The sequence below is a fragment of the Helicoverpa armigera genome, chromosome 1, assembly GCF_030705265.1.
Source record: "Helicoverpa armigera isolate CAAS_96S chromosome 1, ASM3070526v1, whole genome shotgun sequence".
Lineage (NCBI taxonomy): Eukaryota > Metazoa > Arthropoda > Insecta > Lepidoptera > Noctuidae > Helicoverpa > Helicoverpa armigera.
This window is the reverse complement of record NC_087120.1, coordinates 9,677,599-9,699,038: the sequence shown is the minus strand read 5'-3', so window position 1 is coordinate 9,699,038 and position 21,440 is coordinate 9,677,599. Positions and strand designations below refer to the sequence as shown.

The following is a 21,440-nucleotide window of genomic DNA, read 5'->3' as shown; positions in this document are numbered from 1 at the left end:
GCTTGCTATTTACAAAAACTTGTCAGAAAGTGTTCTTATATTTGAAAGGCAATTGCAATGATTTAGTTACTGTCTGATAAGAGCGTATTCGATTCAATATGTGCTAACTTTTTTTAATCGATCGAATCATCAGTCAAGAAAATTATAAAATTCGAAAAAAAAAACAACCGTTTGGTGAAGTATACGTAGAGCTTTCCATTGAATGGAAAAATGCACCGTGAAGCCGGTTTCTTCATACCTTCCGGATTCCCAACCTGCTACTCTAGGTCAGCATGCGGCGTCTCGCTCGCTCCCACGAGCCTCGCCTCAGATTGCAAGATCGATTTGGGGTCGCGTCGCGTCGCCCTAACCTAGATTGTCTGCACTCGGTAGACTTTGTAATAAAGCCTGCCTCGACTCCGCATCTGTTCCTTATTAACTATGCGAACTTTTATTTTCATGGCTAAAAATCAGGACGCTGTCCACCTGTACTTAAATATATTTTTGTCCGAAGATTATTTTAGTTTATGCAAAAATGAGCTTTTTATTATTTAAGTTTTTCGTAAAATGTTGCTTGTAATTTGTAAGTCAACAAGTGTCCTAGTAGAGGTAAAAACTTGTCACCTGATGTGTTATGTGTAAATGTAGACTATTTTATAGACGAGCGGCTAGACTGAGCAAGTAGATTTTTGTTGCTATTGGTCAGCTAGTGATGTTATGTAGATCTCTTTTACTGCTTTTTCTACGTGTGACGTCACAACTCTAGACTGTATGACTGTCATTGCTAAGTATTTTAAATGAGGTTACTATAATAATAAAAGTCACATTTGAATACAAGTTAATAATGTCCATAGATATTCATGAACTGTAAGTAGTTGTGAGATGGGGTCCTAATAAGGCTATGCACCTGTGCGGCCGGGCCCCAACGGGGACAAGCGGCGCGCTCGGGCTTTGTAATCATTCAAGTGTTCCGACAAAACCGACACCATCCCGTACTTTGGTAATAAATACTTACAAAACGGTATTTACAAAAAAATGCTACAAGAAATAATTCGCCTTTTTTGGGTAATTGACTTCAGAAATGGGCATATACCGCGAAGAATTCGATTATTGTAGTTAATCATTGTTGATAGATTAAACGCTTATATGTTTACATTTTATTATTTTATAGGTATTATAACTTTGATTAAATGCAGTTATTTCTACATTAGCACAGCTCTATATCTAATACTTTTCTGAATTTTCTTGCTGATTATTATATCATTTGGATTCAATTATTTGTATTTTAATTGAAAACGTATATAATAAATATAACTGTCTGGATTTGCTCTAAAATACATAATGGCTATGTGTTAGCCGGACTTTGAACTTCGGTAGAGGTAAAGTTAACACATTTCAATGGTTTTTTTCAGAAAGATTTTGTCCTTACAGTTTGTTACACAATCTTCAATTCAGACGAAGTTAATTATAACTATCGCATGTGACAGAAGGACAAAGAAGTCACACTACGTGGGTTTATTTAGCATTTGAATCCCTGGAGCCAAACTAACGTAGCGTTGAATAGTAATAAAGAATGAAGTCCAAACGTAGTGACTCAGGCATGATGTAAGTTAATGTCGTACATTCAGATGACATTTGAAGTTGCTGTCTCGTTAGTGAACAGTTATACAAAGATATTCTTTTTTTAATGAGCCACTGGACATATTTAGCAATTAAGTAATATATTAGTTCTCAGTGAAAGCTGTCTGTACAACTTTTACTAAATAAATTCCAATTTGATAATATGCATTGTTTATTGTCCCATTCGTCTTGTTTTATAGTTTCCTCGTTAAATAATTAGACATATCCAAGTTTATTTTATGTTTTGTTTAAAAGCGAAGTTGTTTAAACATACGTTGTTTTTGTTACTTCTCGTAAGTTTAGTAGTCACAAACGCAACTGACGTACATTATACAGGAAAAACTACTTTATGACTGGAAAACTGTGTAGATACAAACATATCGTAGTTTTCTTTTGAAGTTAAGCAATAGCATTCTTTAAAGCATGAATCAATCTGTAAATACGGCACACTTATAGTTGTAACAACTACATGTATTTACTGCGATAAATATTCTAAGTAACCGAGGCTAACTTGAGTTTACTTTTTGATATAGCGATATCTACCATACCTTCATATCGCTTAATATGGTGTACGCTATGGCATGTTTTCGCGGATTTTATCTATTTATGAATTAGTTTATACTTGTAGGTTTAATGTGTACCTTGGAGCATAACAACAAATATGGAATATGCACGTGAAAAATATATACCGTCATCTTGGCGCCAAAATAGGAAAATTAAATAAATCGTTTAAACTTCACTTCGTACAATTTTTTATAATACTTTTGCTTAATTCTAAATAAGTGCTGATGCATGTTTTGCCTGAACTAGGTAAAAACGAGTTATGCCCGATTCGTCATTTTAGTGATTTGGCATCCATAAAAAACGTGTCCCAGTTTGTCATTCAATAAAATATTTTATTTTGCTTAGTCCCAATTGGTCATCGGCACTTTATTTTGTAAAAAGTACTGTCAACAAGATAAGCTTTACAATATTGTAATATGTTTTTTTTATTTATGTTGGTTATGTTTTTCCGATTATGGCAAGACGCTATTAATAAAATCGCGATTTCAACGGCGTCACACAACGCACGGCCAAAACCAAAATACCAGGATCGCATAAATCAGATGAGTAATATACCAATCAACGAGTGTCCATGGGACTGCCCACCGTGTACTAGGAACGCATAACTTACAGGAGTATAGCAGTCAAGAGTGTCAGGATTTTACGTTTTTTTCCTAATTGTAGATAAACATACCAATTTACACCATGTCGTATTTTATGTATGTGCACCAATTTTTTGAAAATCCCAGTATAACTTATTTATATATAAAATCAGGTAATAAAACAGAAGCCTTTTATTTTCTAGAAAGAGACAATATATAGAAGGGGCAAAGTATGGTCCGGTTTCTATTGTTTTGTGTAAGTAACTATTTAGTATTATCGGTATTAGCAAAAAACATGCGGTGTAAATGCATTATTAGTTGGTTATTGAGTGCCCTGGAAGTGTATGTGACTTGTGGCCAAAACTTAAGCACATAGGTATACATAAATAAAATAAATACAAGCTGTTGATTTGCATCCGTGCCATATTCAAGGAGGTAATTATGCTAATGATTCTCGACCCAAATCAATAAAAAAATTGGTACGTAAGTTTTTTTCTTTAATTTTTTTTCGGAATTCCGTAAATGTCATCTAGCCTTATTTAAACTTGGCGCGTATGTTACTGGCGCTAAAACCGTGCTGCACCCTCACACAAACGCAAACACAAAGCATACGCAACGATCACTCATAAATTTCATTCATAAAATTGGATTACTTCGGAAACACCATGACATTACAATGACAAAAAAAGCAGTGCATATTAGTTATTTCCCATCTACTGTAATTCCAATCGATTATTTACGTATTGTATGTCCTCCTCCTGAACTATGGCACAAATGCAAATCAACACCTTGTATATTTTCTCAATTGTGTATGGATAGTAAAGCACTGGTACTCAGCTACATCCGGTTAGACTGGAAGCCGACCCCAACACAGTTTGGGAAAAAGGCTCGGAGGAAGAAGTGTATGGATAGTAAGAACAAGAAGTTTAAGAAGATAATTGAACTGAAACGTTCTGTTTAACCGAACAAGGACCAATTTAAAAGAAAAACTGCAGTATGTACAACACAACTGCAGACTACATTCAAATTATTTTTGTTAGTTAAATTTTATCCCCCTTACTTATAAAATCTCTAATCACCTTCTAAGCAACATTTTAACTAATCACTACTTAAAGTCTTAAGTAGTGATTAAATGTTAGTTAAGACATGCTTAAGCAACGTTTATAAGTAAGAATTTTCTTAAACAGCCCTTAAGTATTACTTATATTTAATTCAAGTTTATAAGTAAGGCTGTATATCTATATAAATAAAAATGAATTGCTGTTGGTCTGATTAAAACTCGGGAACGGCTGGGCCGATTGAGCTGATTTTGGTTTTAAAATGTTTGTCGTAGTCCAGGGTAGGTCTAAACGGTGAGCAAATAAGGAAAAATTGCGAGTAACATTCCCGGGACAGGAGTGATTAGACAAAAACCAACTTGTGGAATGCCGCAGAACCACAAAAGTAAAGTACTAGGACAGCATAATTCACCGGAGTATAAGTATACCAATAACGAAATTTCGATGCAACTGCTCACCATGTACCAGAGTAGCATAACTTATGTGAGTATACCAATACCAAGTGTAGACGCTACTGCTCACCATGTACCAGGGCGGCAAAAAATACACCGGACGCGGGTAAAACCGCGGGGAACGGCTAGTTTATGAATATTTTTATGTATACAATCTCTTTGCTAGTTATGGGCCCCTGGTACTTTTGTTACCGGTACAAAAAGTATCGAGTCACATTTTCGGGTTTATAAAATGCCCATGTTGTCTTCACCTGTGTTTTAATGTAAATTTTATTATATTTATATGAGAGCTATTAAAACCTTTACCTAAATTGAAGTTTTTCATTTGAAATTTCTTCTAACACTTTTATTTCTGACGGTACTCTGATACGTGAAATTTTATGCGGGTGACGAATCGGAACTCAAAATTTAAATATTAAATTATTTATTTTGCTCGAATGACCAATCGGGATTTGGTGTATGGAAAAAATAGTTGGTGACCAATCGGTACTAATGACAAATTGGGATTAACTCGTAAAAACCTGTGTCTCAGGCGTAGAAAGTGATTATTGTAATATTTATAGCGAATTAACAATAAATTGCTATACCTAGTAACTAAAAACTAGGTCACTGTGACAAGTAAATTGTTATTATACATATTTATTATAATGCTTATATACTAATTTATTCCGATTATCACTAGGTAATTTTGATTTACTACGATCGGTGAATTCTTTGGTCTGTCAAAGATGGTAGTTTGTGCGTCTGCATTGTCGCATTTCGCGTCTGACTTTACTGCATAGGTTCTTAGTTTTTGTTTGGAGTTCATCTTGCCTTGGTCCAACGTCCAACCATGGTCGCCACCTCATTCAGACACTGTTCAATGCTAGACATGCAGGACTGAATTTCAGGAGTAGACAAAACCTCAATTTTTTCATCTTGTGCGTGACTTCTGGGTGTTACTGCTAGTGATGAAGAGTAATGTGGCAGTCCGCCACGACGAGAGGGGCTGCTATCCATAATTGTAAAAGTTTACTTTTTGTCCATATTTGCAATATAACTATATATTTCAGAACCATAACACTATGCCTCTTAAACTAGGTCAAAATAAAAATTGATAATTTATGCTATTAAATTGCACGTCACAGTGACTATTCATAGAACTACCAATATGTTTTTTTTAGTTGGACCTATCAATAATAACTCTAGAGATTATGGTTAATGATGAATATCTTTTGATTATTGATACAAGTGTTGCTGACAGTGTTTCATTCGTAATATACTGAATTCAGTATACATATACCTAATATACAAGAGAATAATACGCGTTGGTCGCTGTATGTGCACTCGTAGCTACACATAATGGCATAATCGATCACGTATTGAGCGCGATCATTGTGCTCGTCAGTTGGACCGTGAATCCTGTCACAACCCCCCTCCCCCCCTACAGGTCGCGTCCCGCTGGACCCCTCGTCCCTATCATATGAATCTCATTTACGTTTGCGCTTACGCAACTGAGTAAAACCGCTGAAGCGTTAAATGTTATTAATATGTAAGAGATATTCTAATACTATCGGAATGGGGGAAATAATGGAACCTAATTATTTTGTGCATTTGAAGAAAGATGATTGGATTTCGAAATGCCTCCATATCCCTAAAGTCCTTTAAAAGTATCCCACAATTAGTATTACATATTTCATTCTGAACGCTGCAGTCATGCGGTTTCACAAAGTGAATTCAAGAAGAAGGGTTTATGTACAGTTGGTCATAATATGGCAAAATAGGCACGTGTTTTACGGGCTTGTTAGTTTGCAATTAAGTTGATAAATATTTTATGATTATGTATCTTGCACTCCAACTTTTGTAATAGGCAAAGATTTGAAACTCTTTCTTACAGGTATGAAGCTATGTATGATGCAATATTGCCATCAGCAATAAAATAATTTAATTGCTGCACTATCGTGTCCATAATAAAATGTGCGCTTCTAATCCTATCCATGATTAAAACGGGCTTATTTTCAATTTACTTAAACATGTAATGACTAATGAGCTAAAATAATAGCATGTTTACCTTACATTCAGAAAAAGTCTAATGTTTTGAAACCCTCTTATTGGATTCAGTAGAAAAAATAAAATGAAGAGTCTAATGAGCACAATTACGTTTTGAAATAGAAAAATCATAGAGTTGCGCCGCGGAACTGAACAATGGGCGATGTCACAGTATGCGCAGCTCTAATGGTGCGTTTAATATTATTTTATACGCGGTACCGACTACAAAAACGGAAAAAGATTTTTATTCAAATAAGTCATTGTAGGTTAAAAAGGAGTATGTGTTTTGATGTAAGTATCTAAATGTAACTTGCAGGAAAATTTGTGAAGATAAGTAGCTTCGTTTAAAATTATTTAGAAATAGGAAATATTTTAATAATCGTTATTTTAGTTCTTAATTGTTTGCTTAATTTAATGTCAACGTTCAGATAATTAAAAACCTATAGGTAATTAATAAACTACTTACATTTTACAAGAAAGTAGGCAGAGAAGCGATTTATTAGTTTTAATTTTTCATTTTTTATGTGTCCATGAAAGTTTTATTTAATAATTTATAAATATGTGTTATAAATAAAATAGTACCATATATTCTGGTAACTTTGATTAATTTACCTTCATAAAAGTAGATAAAAATGAACGTTAGCAATTGGACGCATACATATTTTTTTGTTTGTGCATGTGTATTTGTGTAATCTACTTGGCGTTTGCGCATGAGTGCTCTCGGACGAATAACGACAAACTTGCGACTTCCTCTACACACTCCACTGGACTTTAATATCCCATAGTACGGATTTTATAAAACAATCTTATTCACCCATCATGCATAATAATGTATTTTTGTAGGTAACTTACAGCTATACGTCTATTTAAATAAAAAATAGTACACATACATGTTTACATTGTGAAGAGGTATCTACCTTTCTACAAAATGAAATATGTAATTGAATGTGCTAATGGCTTTGTGGATAGATTTACAAACATCTGTAAGCAAATTTTTATCTGGGTGCGCGGATTACAGTCCTGGGGAAACGCCTCGGTGTTGACACTAGAATATTAATATTTTTTATGTTATTTGTGAGAAAACTAGCATTACCTGTGATGAGGGTACCTATTAATTACTAAAATAATATCTTATTATTAAAAACCTAAGTTTTACAGACAGAAAAACACCGAGGCGTTAAATGTTTCTTAACAAAAAAAGAAGCCTAAGAATTACCAATCAATTAAACATTGCGTTAATAACACTATAATAGCTATAATGTTCTATTGTTACTTATCAAATAACAAACATGCGTTGCGCTAAGCGTTGTAGGAAACACTAACTTTCCATTTTACGTTTACTTATAGTCAGGCGTTTAAAAAAACTGCGATTGCTCAGTCTGTAATCAATACTATTAATAAAAATGCTACCGCACATTACAATGAAGTAACTATTCCCTTATCATTAAAAACGATAGGATTTAAAGTTGCAGTTTGAGTTTTTTTTTCTGAAAATAATAACGAATTTGATTTTGATTCCATAAAGGACTTGGATCTTTGTAATTAAGTATAGAAAAGTGATTTAGGTGAAATTCAAGTAGATGCAATTATGAGAATTCAAGAATCTATATAGACAGATTTCCGACTTCAGTCAGACGTGTATTCCTTTGCAGGAAATGTATTCGTTACAATATAACAGAGACTAAATTCGGAGGCAAGAATATACTATATTTTGCATTTACTGCATATCGGCTATAAAAAAGTGACCATTAAATTAATTAGAAGCTTATTTGCTCACAAAGTAAGCCGAGTTGATAGATTTGACCTTAAACATAAGGGGATGTATCAATGATGAGCTAACACACTCTTCGTACACAAAAGGGACGTTCGCCCCTCAAACACACGACCCATTTTTAAAGGTCGCATTTGTATGACCGACGATAATTGGGGTTTACACCCTTTGTATAGACCGACTGGGAATACGACAATTTTCTATTTTTTGTGGCGTTTATTTACACTATGAGTATACAACGCTTGTTTGAATTCAAAATGTAGGGGCTGTATAATAAGCTACCCGTAATAACTTTATTTAATTTAGTAAACATTAGTAATTATGACTTTTCCCAACAAATTGCGGAATATCGTCGTCTTGCTCGTGCAAATGAGCAAAATTATCAACGGTTCAGTTTTTTGGATCGGTAAATATAATACCAATATTGGATTCAACATTCCTAAGTAGGTATTGTAATATTCACTTACAGTTGCAGACTGAACCGTCTGTCCGATAGTTAGCCAACAGTTAATTTTGAAGTTAATAAAGTTTTATTCGGTTTGATATCGGTCGGTTACCTATTTGTTGTAATGTGCTGATTTATGCGCACGATCCAACAATCAGCCTTGAATATTTTATGTTTTTATTTTAGGCATTATTTTATCCAGCATGTAATTATGACATAAATGGGTAAATATGGAATCGGAAAGATTGTGTGAAGTTAGATGTGACATATTTTATCTACAGTCCTAAATCAATTATATAAATATTTAATTTTAGGCTCAAAATCCGAAATTGCCATGCTCTATTAGCCGCTGCGTTACACAATACAGATTCCCATAGATGCCACGGTGCCTGCTCCCTGACAATGGTCCCTCCACACGTTATGTCCCGTGTAAATTGGTGTAATCTACCATTAAACTGCTTTCGATTCTACAGGATTCATTCAACTCTTTATTCCAACTAAAACTATGTCTGTCTATTGATTAACCCAATTACGTTGTACCACAAGACTCGATTTAACAAACTTATATGCGGAAATTAAGTCATGTCAAAGTAATTGATGGTTCTTTTGATATAACATTAAATTTCTACCGAAAAATAATAAAGTTCAAACTAAAATGGCATTGTAATGAAGTTGTTCGTACGTACACAGTTATTAATTAGCTCACAAAGTTTATCGCGTCCCGAGACAGTATATGACGTACATGAACATTAGTGGGTAACAAGCCAATACGCAGTACCGAGTAACCGCGAATTGAATTCTAAGATTTGATGAATACCCGTTTATGGCCCTACAATTAGCCGTAAGTGAACTAAATTACATGTAAAGTCGATTTTAGGCATACACGTACACATATTGTATTTACAATTATTATATTTGATATCGTATTTTAGCTAAGCCACAATAAAAAGAAACAGTGAAATACCAAAAAAATAACAGGCGCCTGTTTCAAAAAGTAATACTTAAACGAAGAATAGATACGTCTTCTCCAAGAAATTCTTCTATTGCTCTTTTATACCTATCACGCTATCATTCAATTAATATCTTACATTAAAAGGCCAATCAATAAATTCTGCATAGATCAGATAAAACAGTTGCATTTTACAAGCCTTACAAGCGATGACCGCAAACCTGGGAAGATATACTTCCTTTGAATTGTTTAGACGACACAGAAAATTCCGGGACATTATCAATATCAGCCGATCGGCGTAAGCTTAGAGTAAACTTATATTAGTTATCTACGAAGAGCGCAAAGCTCCTCAGCTGACAACGACTGTCGCTAGTTAAACCGCAGTGACGCATCCTTGTGATACAAACACATTTATTATTATTAGATCTACGTAAATAGATATACATACATGTAGTTTATACGTGACAATGTCAGTGCCGTGTGCCGCATGAAAATTAGTCCGCACTATTACCGATTACTGAAGCGACACTTAAAAAATAGCCTTAAATTTAATACTATAGGGTATAGAATCCTGTTTTAGTTGCTTATATTATAAAGGTATAGCTGTGCTTATTTATTACGTTTCCATTCCATAGGCGTATTTCTGTCGGTTCTTCTGTGATCGCCTGTTGAATTCTTGTATGGATTACTTTTTTAAATCAATAGATATGGTAAATGTAAATGGAACATGCCTTAGAGTAATTAGGAAATAAAATCATTATCGCATTTGAATTCACACTTAATATTAATTTTATTTTGCTTCTGGCTAAAAAATACTACATAAACTTAATTTACGTTAACATTAAGTAGATAAATAGCTACCTACGACCTACATAGTTAAGATAATTTTACTATTGTTTAATTAATTAAATAAATATTGTAAAATTGAGTGTTTAATTAAATAAACTTAGTGTATTTAATTTACGATTTAATTTAAACCTATAAAAATAACTATATTATTTGCTAGACAATGGGACTCTAGGTTCTTCATAAATAATTATTTCCTTTAATGAATTCATCTTATGGTACGGGAGTAAACTCAAATATATCTTTGTTATGTCTTCTGTAAATTGTTTGAATGTAGATGTTTTTACTAACCTGCATCTGAAACCAAGAGTCGAGAAGGCCGGCGGCGTGTGGAGCACCCCAACGACCGCCGCCTGGGACAATCTGTAAACATACATCGTTTTTATTACATTGATTATATATCTAACAGAAAACAAATAACTGGCAGTCATTTTGTATAGGTTAAGATTAACACTGTGTTACCAAATTACGGAATATTTGTAGCTAAATGTAAAAGATTCTTATGCGTATCTGATAGTGTTCAGTTTTTTTTGTAATAAGTATAGATTTAATAAAACTAAACTAGGTAATAATCATAAGTACTGCAAACCTCTCCTACCTCTTTATGCTGTGCCCTACCGGGTACAGCATATTGTTTCATCTTGTTTCTAATATATTGTTTAAACTTTATAAAAATACCACCTGTATTACATATGGAACGCAAATAAAGAATTGAATTAAATTGAGTGTACAAAAGAATAAATTATTGGAACAAAATTAAGAAAAAAAAACATAAAACAGGAGATCAGTGGGAATACAGTCATCAAACTTGCTGCATCTCGTCAGCAAGTATAATTTCAGTTGTTACTCTAAACTGATCGGTCGTAGTATTTGCAGTTGAATCTAGAACGATTAGTAATTTTTCAATCATATAGAAGAGAAAACTAGAGGTCCTGTATAAAAGCGGTTATAAGTCTTTGCAAGTTAGAAGTTGTTATTGGCTTGGGCTGGAGGGTCATCGTGATAGCGAGCTAGTCATATTATGAATGCGGGACAAATCCCTAAAGAACCACAAACAGCGATAAAATACTATTCTGTAAATGAACATGTATTCAGCTTTTTGTGTTGGAACTCTCGTAATTTATGAAAGTTATTACAAACGATAATTAATATACAACCAGCAGAGAAATGCAAGGGTTAACTTGCTTTAACTTAAACTCCATTAAACGTTCAAATATAACGTTAATAAGATATCATAGACATAAACTTGGAAAACATAGTTTATTAATTACTACAAGTTCTTATGTTCATTAACTCATTATTTGATGTACATGTTTAATAGGGTGCGCTAAACGGACTATCTTGAGGGGTAATAAGTATTAATATACTAGGTTTAACATAATATTACTGCGGTAATCCTCCGAGTAAGTATAACGAGAGAGAGTTATAAGAAACATGTTATTCGGGATAAGGTTTCAATGCATATAGAGCAGTTTCTGCGCCAGTTCAGTACGTAAGTATGTGGAAGGAATACGTATTTTTACGGCTATCGAGAAATATTGCGTTTATACAATATAAAGATACGCTACTATATTCTACGTTTCATGTATCAATCTGCAACACCAGATCATTGTGAACAGATTAAGAGAAATATGGGATATGCAAGTATATCATAGACACCGTGTTAATCCTCACTAATATTATAAATATGAAATGAAGTCTGTCTGACTGTCGTTTTAATAGCTGGGAACAATTTAATGTTGGGATGGCTGAGATCTGCAAGGTAGTATGAATATACAACTAGTTAGGTGTTTTCTTGAAAATAAGCACTGGAATGACGTTGCAAATAAAAATATTATTGAAGAATGTTATGTGCAGCTTTAAACAATTATATTGTAGGCAGCAGTGCTCCTCTCTTAATAATACAAGCTTCTTGGATATTGATCTATCCTTGTAAGCTAAGTATATTGATTACTAGCAGTGCCGCGCAGTTCCAACCGAATGTCAAAAGTCTGTTTCAGGTTCTGGACTATTCGTGTACTAGATTTCAGAAGTTTCGCCATTAAAGCGAGACAGAGTTAGTTTCGCATTTATAATTTTAAGGATGATGGTGATGGGATAAGAAGATATACTGAGTTTATGTTAAAGTGCAGGTTTGGGAGAACTCAAAATGCGGCTAAGCAAGGCGTTATGTTAATGAGAGACTTCGGAGCCCATTGACAGTCGCACACAAGTCACAACAGACGACGCTAACTGTATTTTTAATCTATAGAAAAATCGGATGTTCCGTTTGTTACAAGTACTTAAGTTCTGTTTGAAAAGTTGCGCGGCGAGTGTCTGCGCCGGCCGCGGCCTATCAATAAACTCTTTGTTCCGACATAAACATGAACATTTTGAATATTGCTTTTTGTAGCCAATTTATACCGACATATTATTTTGACAAATGACATGATTTTTATAAAACACCTTCACATTCTTTTGTTGATATCGAGAATGCTATAATATCTATACAGATTGTAGGCGATAAATCTTTGTATTGTTTAGCTTCATAACTTTAAAGCTCCGTTTTGACAAATGTAACTCAATTTTAAGTACTACTAATAGTAGTGGTAGTTTACTGCGTGCCTGCAGAATTATGGCATTCAATATACAAGACATGACTCTGAGGGCGGTGCGCGAAAATTACTTCTAAATACCATATATAATTAAGATAAATAGTTACATTATAAATCAGGATGTCGGTTTTATTTTATAAATCAATCATGCTAAAATATTATATTTTACCAAATTTTCCGGATTATGTTTTTTACGGTATGTATATTTTAAATACTGTTTATTGTATTATATAATTAATGTTAAAATTATAATTCTAGTGTTAGAATAATAAGTAAAAGTGATGTGACAGTTTAACGTTTTCCGTCGGTCGGCGTTGATGTCTTTTGTAAGCAGCCCGTTAAAACTATTGTGTGGTGGTTCAAAACGCGTACAAACACGTTTACATATACTTGTAATTTCCCTACATGTGTTAATTAATACTCTTGTTTAAAGTTAAAAATAATTAGACTACAGTAATTATAAAAAAAAAAAAAACATACCGGCCGAATTGATAACCTCCTCCTTTTTGGGAAGTCGGTTAAAAAAACTTGGCTTTCAATATTATTTTCCTATAGGCTTATTTATTTAGAAGGCGTTTAGGCATATTTATGTATTTTTTCATTTATTAAGGTACATATTTTGTAGTATTATCTACATAGCTTGATGATCTTCTAGTTTAAAATCATATGAAATATTAGAGATTCCGTCCGCGAAGAGGTTGACAATTATTTACGACGCGAAGTGAAAAAGCTTCTAATGTATTTACATACTATTAATGAATAAACAATATATTTTTTTGGTTCTGCGAGCTAAAATGAATAAGATTTAAGAATAATTCAAGATTAACAAAATTATTTGATTATTATATTCATTAGAAGCCGTTATTCAAAAACGTTTTTGTTTTTTTTTTATAAGAAGTAATTATGATGAAATATTACGTATTGGTTTAACACAACGATTGTGTACATATTGCATAGATGTATCATTCTCAAAGCTAATATAAATAATTAGTGTAGGTAATTCTATTCATATATCAATTGTACCATTACATTGAGTACCGGCGCGCAGCAGCCTCGCTTCAAACTTTATTTAATGCATACACTGAAATACAAGTTTAATGAATTCATTCATTATTTTGCACAATTGATTCAGTTCTCGATATACCTTAAATCATTTTATTAAAACTTTCAAACACTTTCAAAAGCAAAGCTTAACCGCCTATTTTCTGAACTCTCACTAGTTGTTTGAAAATTGATAAAGAAAATAGACGAAATGACAAATGGACTTCAGCAAAATATTTGTCACGTTTAATTAACTAGCGCTAATGAAAGTTATAGTTGTTTAAGATGAGTTTTTCTACAAACCAAGTCGGATCGCATAAGGAGAGGGCAACACGGCGGCACAGTAATCTGGTATCAGAGAAGCACTAGAACTAGGGTACACTGGAGCACTGTGGTCACGGGCGGCGTACCTGGTCGCCCACAAGGTCCTCGGCAGCTGTGATCGCGCAGCAGGCCTCCATTCCCGGCTGCTGCCGGGTCGCGCAGTCGTGGAGTCGCCTGGGCTCGGTCACGGCGCGGGGTCGTCTCGGAGCCGGCGCGAGCTGGTCATGGCGCACGCCTGCGCGCACCCACTGCGCGGGACGAACTGCGTGTGTGATAGCGCGCGGCCCGCGACCTCCTTCGCGGGGTTGCAATGAAAGTGATTAGGTTCTTGCGCTACTGATAACGAGGGCTAGTTGGCTAGTTCCCTTGCCAAATCATTTCAACTGCTATTAAACTACGTATCATGTGATCGAGATCTTGTTAATCGTACTACGTCGGGAATATACAAATTTTACGTTAAACACAGTCGCGGGGTCAACACAGGACGAATGGTAATGTACCTACATTTTATTTCTGTTTTCTTAATCTATTCTTTGCAGGATTGGGACTATGATTTTTTAAACAATTAACTATACATTTGATTTCGTAAGCATCACAAAATTAAGTGTAATGAAAGCAGTATTTATTCGTGACGCGTGCCGGACCACACACACAGACGGACACAATCCCACAACGGCGTTATTTATATCTTAGAGACAATATCTAAATCACTTTCGAGTTGGAAGTACGGCGGTTATCAGCGCACGTTCGACGAACAGGTCGATGCGCGCACGCAGGGCCCAGGTGCCTCGGCTCAGCTTTCACCGGCAACACGCGGTTTTTCTTCATATCACATATTAATAGGTTCACTTTGAATATGTTATCGGGTACCTAGTGCAATTTTCTCGCTGGTATGTGTAGCAATATCATTTTATTGCATACTTATATAAAACTCAACTTAGATTAGTAAATAGTATTTATATACAGTAAAATATATTTTATATACAATACATCTTATTTCTTAATGTGCACACGTGTTTGTCAAAAAAGATTCTATGAAATTGTTCTAGTTTTATAAATTTGGAATTAATGTCGTTTTTATGTTGCCTAGGTTCACGGTACAACATGCTAGTAAGTAGGTTTCGGTCGTCAACGTGCTAATGGACGCCGTGAGTTAGATAAGGCTTGAAACTCAATTTTAACTTAATCAAAGTTTTATGTACCGGACCTTCACTTAATGATATACTATAAGTCACGGATAGATCGCTAACTATGCAGTTGAAAGCATATGGGAATTAAAGGTCACAATTAAAGAAACCTATCTACTAAAACTTCTTTCTAACATTACACAAGAAAATAATCAACAAATCTGTAAGGAAATTACTTGTTTTTGCGACGAGGAAAATGTTTAATAGTGTAGACAAAACGTCTGTTTATTGATACTAACCAACGTTTTTCGATCAAATAAATATAAATAGATACACTTTTAATTAAACTGAAATACTCAATTGATTATATCTAAATTCATTGTTATAATTCAAGATTTTGTACTGTTTTATGCATGTTGATAAATGTAAGTATTTGTACCTACTTAAAAAATAATTGTATGCATGTTGTGTCCATCCCATCCTGTAATTAAAGAAATACACATGCTAGATTAAGCTATGTCTTAGTTTTAAGATTGCGCTATGTATATATATTCTTTGTTGGAGGTCCAATATAAATAATATCAAAATGTTTCACATCGCACAAAGAAACGGATAGTGATTTAAATAGTGACCTCTAAAAATGGAAAATATGTAGGTATCTTTTATATATATAGTTTGATTGTGTAAAAAAACATTTAGTAGATGATTGAGATTCCCAGTTCTGTAGTGAGGAATTTTCTACAGTACCTATTGAAAATATAAAATGGAACTTACAGGGCTTGCCATGATGCTTGAGGCTTCGACAGCTTCACCGGTATACGTAAAGTGGAGCAGCCAATAGGAGTGGCTGGACTGATGTGGCGAGCCGAAACAATGTGTCATACTGCATGCCGCTGTCTCTCAAGAGATCGCTATTGGAAACGCTCAATCCATCACAGCACTGTGAAGTGCTAAGGCACTTTCAGTCAGTAAAGCAAGTATCCTGAAAACAATCAAGGAAGAAAGTTACGTGTTCTATACGAGTAAGTATAATTGGTACCAACGTATTAAGGGAATTTGGTTACTAAACGTATGTAATGTAAATATAGTATTAATGTAAGTAGGTAACTTATAATAATATAATATGTATAACTAATGACGAATCATACGCATAAAAAGTATTGTCATTAATGTTAATTCAAATGCAGTGCACGAATATTCATATTTAATCTAGAAATTACCAATTAAATACTTTATCTGAGTATCAGATGAAACATATTATTTTTCCTCTTTCGTTATTGCAATCTGTCTGGGTAACATTCAGCAATACTTATGAGATGATGTATCGTGTGTGAGTTGCAGGTCCAGTGACATGCCCTCTTAAGTAGTTTTAAATTAAATCTTGAGGAACTCTTTTCTATTCTTTGATGAAAAACATATTTTTTTATTGTACTTGCGTGGAAGCTACCTATAAAATGTCAGCACATATATCTGCCTATCTTTACAGAAACTTAGCACACTGCAAACTTTTATTTAGAATGGTATTACGCACATAACAAAGATCAGGTATTTAGCCGGTATCCGACCCGACCGAAAACAATGATTTGACTAAAGATTTTCTTAAAAAAAAATAACAACCATTGCAACAACTTCCAGCCGACTGTTTAGTCTGCATTGCGTTCTTAGAGAACTACTCTAATGAGTCCGATATGCAAAAGCAGCCAAGTCAATTTAGAAGAAAATAGTCACTTACAAACACTAGTGGAAATGCACTTAAGTTACGAACCTACTCGTAAGTTTTGTAAATTGACTTGGCTACCTGTTTATACATTTTACGACACAACTCTGCAATTTGTTCTGTTTATAGCAGCTTCGGTGCATATACTCACGAAACTTATAACTTTTGTGTCAATTGTCGTCAGTTGTTCTAACACAAATATTTTTCACTTACATGACCATTTTCCGAGAGTAAATTTTTTTTTTCAGTTTGTTTTTCGAGATGTTCACAAAATATTTTAAAACAATTCTGAAAAGTAATAACTTTTATTCAAATTGAAATCAACTTTTTCCTATAAAAAAAAAAACAATTGCCAAGCTTTTGCCAAGCAAATTCCCGCCCTTTCTTTGTTTAATTTTAAAACGGCATTCTCGCCAGCCAGTTTTCAAAAATAGAAGACTAATAATGAGGGTTTTCTAAAATGGCGTCCACGAGGTGGCAGCACCGAGTCGTCAGGTCCAGATAACTGTCAAAGTGCTTATCTTTACTATGAATGAATAGTGAACGATTTTAGTGTTTTTTTTTATTTTATAATTAAAGCACTGCATTATTGTTTTACTATTGAGGTTGAGTAAATAAAAAAAACTAAATCATATTGTGTTAACAAATTTTTCAACAAGCTTTTCCTTAGTACCAGTGATTTTTGCACCCTCTCTCTTAGCTCAATTTTTAGTTCGGAAACCTTATTCTGACCGTAGTCCATAATAAAATCAATAACACTTCCAATATAACAGAATTTCAATAAACAATAAGTTCGGACCCTACAATTCCATACTATTTGACAGCTGTTTGGACCTGACGCAGACGCCTGGCGGCAGAAAAAATATCAAAAACCCTCATTCCGTGCAACGATTGTTTTTTTTTTACATTTTGAACCTTCATGGGCTTTACAGATTATTATTTGTAGTTTTTTTTTATTTGGTAGTTTCGTGTCAGACTGCCACCGTGTAGTAGGTACAGCCGCGGTCCGATGACAAACCCCTAAATTGAAAACGCATCTGATCGCCGTGTGTTTGTATGCTTGTGATGTGACTCATATTAACATCAGCTGATTGAGCTTTAGACTATGACAAAAAAACACTACTATTGTTCTTTTTGAAAAACATCAAGCGAAAACTAAAATGACGACCTCGAAAAAGAGCATCAATGGCGTTTATGATATTTTTGGCGATGTCTATAATCCTTACTCTACATGGAAATAATCAAACAATCAAGCAATTATTTTAATTACAGTAAAATGCCTAGCGAATGTTTCTCCGGATTACTTTAATTAGTTAAAAGTAAAACTTTGCAGCAAGAAACGGTTTCTTTTTTAAAATTAGAATCATCAATGTAAATCGGAATAGATAAACTAGTATAATTTAAATAATATTTCAGTCTAACCTGGATTCAGACTGCCCTGATTTAGGGCCTACTTAGACTTAGGTAATGGCGTACACAAGTAGTGCGCCATTAGTTTATTCTACGCACCACTTCAAGAGACACCTTAAACTTGTGTAAGCCTTGTTGCAGGAACAAATTACATTTATTCCGCAATTCGGGGACCTACAAGCCAGATAGGCAAGGTGTTTCTCCAAGAAATTGATAATGTTTTTTCTGTCTGTTACTTGACTTTTCAGGGAGACGAATACTTAATTTTTCAAAGATTTTATATTTTCAAACTTCAGTAGTATTACAGAACTAACCTTTAGTATATTCATAACAATCGATGCCTGCAGTATACTGATCAAAAATTATGAATGAGTCATCCTTGTAGATATTGAAGTAAAAATACGTTGTTGACCCATTCATTTACAGCAATAATACAAACTTTGGGCACAAAATGACAATAGAAATAAATATTTTAAAATCTCTTGTGAGGAGAGTCATTGATATAAATAACACGTTATTTATTTAAATTAGAAATATGTAATTGCGTTATTATGTTAATATCGTTATAGGAAGATTAACATATCTCCTATTATTATTTTTTGCCTAATGGTGACTCATTTTCTATGTTTATGTCTTGGTCGAATCTTTTATTATTATTCTAAATTCATCGAACAGCACAATGTTTTTTTTTAATTAATTGTATCAGTAGTAGGTAAATTCTTATGTATGCAGATTAAACTAGAAGTATGTAATATTACATTTTAAATTAAGGGGGAAAACACTTAACTTATGAAAAGGTCATGGTATATTGTGCTAACATTGTAGATGTTATAATTACCTACTCGCGACATAAAGCAAAGGATTGCCGTTCCGTGTGAAGTTTCTAAAACCCACAAAGCGATTTCGAACCGACCCGGTAATCGAACTCGGGACCTTGTGCACAGCAGCCGCGATTGCGACAGCCAGACCAACGAGGCGGTAAAAACGAATAAAATACTGAATACCTACTGGGTGGTGTAGTGCGAATAACAGGACCCAATGCGCCTGACATAAAACGTTGAGCAATCATTGTCTCTCTTGCCTCTTGCTGCATATTTCTGCGAAAATGCGAAGGTCAGGATAACTTTTGAAGACTATGTTCAGGGTAAAAGTAGTACAACGCCTGATGCTTGTGTCAATCGATGCGCGTAGGTATGTGTGAGAGAACATACGCCACGCGCCAGAAACCACTAGGATATCTAAATAATTTGTACTTAATATGGATCATGGTGTTGTTTTTGTTCGAATTTATGAATAACTAGCTATTCCCTGCGGTTTCACCGAAACCACTTCCCTTAACCTCGTAAAATATTTTTTTTTCAGGCTGTCTACATACATATGCAGAAAGTGTGTTTCACTTAAATCGGATCGGTAGTTTGATGTGGAAACGCTATAGACGAACAGAGTTAGTTCCAGAAGCACAATATTACATATTAAAAATGGTAGTAGAGGTTCTTCAAAAAGATCCCAAAAATTATCAAATATTTAATTAAATGAATAAATAAATTAATCAAAGTAATATTATAAATCTGTTACAATTAAAATATTGTATAACAAAATTACGTAGTTTTGTACCGTATCATCAGATGAGTCGTAAGTAGCTTCAATAAGCATGGTCAGTAACTACTCAATCTTTTGATTGAGCAACGTGGAGATGACCGTCAGAGACCGTCGTATTTAAACAGCACGTAAATAAATATATTTTCAGTGGCCGGCACTTGTTAAAAGATAAAATTAATCACAATAATCGTGGTCCTGACTAAGTAACAGTACTTTTTGCCAAGTCTGACAAGTTTTTAAAAAATTAACTGTTTGTAGTTACAATTACCGTTAAAGCAACGTTTAGGTGTTCTTATGAATCTGCTATAAGTAGAAGTTACAAAAAAAAAACTGTAGAGAAAAGGTCCGTAAGATTTAGCTCATCTCCGGTTTAGTATGGCAATCACGAACCTAGTCACGTTAGTACTCATGCATTTTTTGATTACGTCAAAACTTTGGATGTTATAAAACGATTTACATCAATGGTATTTATACAAACATAACAATCATTGGGGTCAGTGAGTACAATGTCAGTTCCTAAGTACTTGACGTTATATCAACAAGCCATTCGCTGTTCATATGGCGACAATATAGGGATGTCCGTCATACCGAGGTATTTTTTATACAGTCACTCGTCGGTGTGATTTTCAGTCTCTAACTTATTGTTACGTAAGTATCAAGCCATCTATACCACCACGACTCAGCAGCGTGCATGGCCTTCTTAATAATTCCCAGCATTGAACTACAAAATTTAAAACTATAATTTCGTCCCATCAAAGCAGTTGCTAGAACAAATGGCCGACCCCGACGTTGTTTCTGACGTCTTGCAATTTATTGTGCACACATACCATCATGGACAATTACTTATGGCTCTGTATTGAAAGCGCTTGTAATTGAAGCGGGCGTGAGGTTGTCGCCACACAATTGATTGTAAATTAACAGGCACACACACAGACTCGAGACATTACGTGCGACGCTGAACTAACCGTGATTTTTAGGAACCAGGCAATGGAATTGAAGCTGAAAATTGACATCACGGAAGACGATAGCAAATCAGTTTCATTACCATCTCAATTCGTAATTTAGATACTGGGATACCTACTTCTTAATTTGAAATGTTGTCTATACTAATATTATAAAGAGGAAAACTTTGTTTGTTTGTTTGGTTGTAAAGAATAGGCTCAAAAACTACTGGACAGTTTTTTAAAATTCTTTCACTATTCGAAAGCTACATTATCCACGAGTAACATAGGCTACCTATATTTTATCCCGGTACGGGCAGTAGTTACCACGGGACGCAGGTGAAACCGCGGGAAAACGGCTAGTAAACAATAAGATGATGACTACTCACGCTTT

General features: G+C 34.2%; 1 protein-coding gene across 3 annotated transcripts in view; it reads right to left on the bottom strand.

Annotated features, from left to right (window-relative positions):
* The window catches only part of LOC110374594 (dendritic arbor reduction protein 1), a 60,582-nt gene extending 46,045 nt beyond the window's left edge, over positions 1-14,537 (bottom strand). Inside the window, exons 1-2 of one of the 3 annotated variants that reach the window (XM_021332361.3) lie at positions 14,339-14,537; positions 10,585-10,656 (exon numbers count right to left, since the gene is read on the bottom strand). In XM_021332361.3, the coding sequence (XP_021188036.3) occupies positions 10,585-10,656; positions 14,339-14,389 (123 nt within the window). In that variant the 5' untranslated portion in view covers positions 14,390-14,537. Of the gene's footprint in view, positions 1-10,584; positions 10,657-14,231 lie in introns of all 3 variants that reach the window. The other 2 variants (XM_021332360.3, XM_021332362.3) reach the window with 2 other exon arrangements.
* Between the last annotated feature and the right edge of the window lie 6,903 nt (positions 14,538-21,440).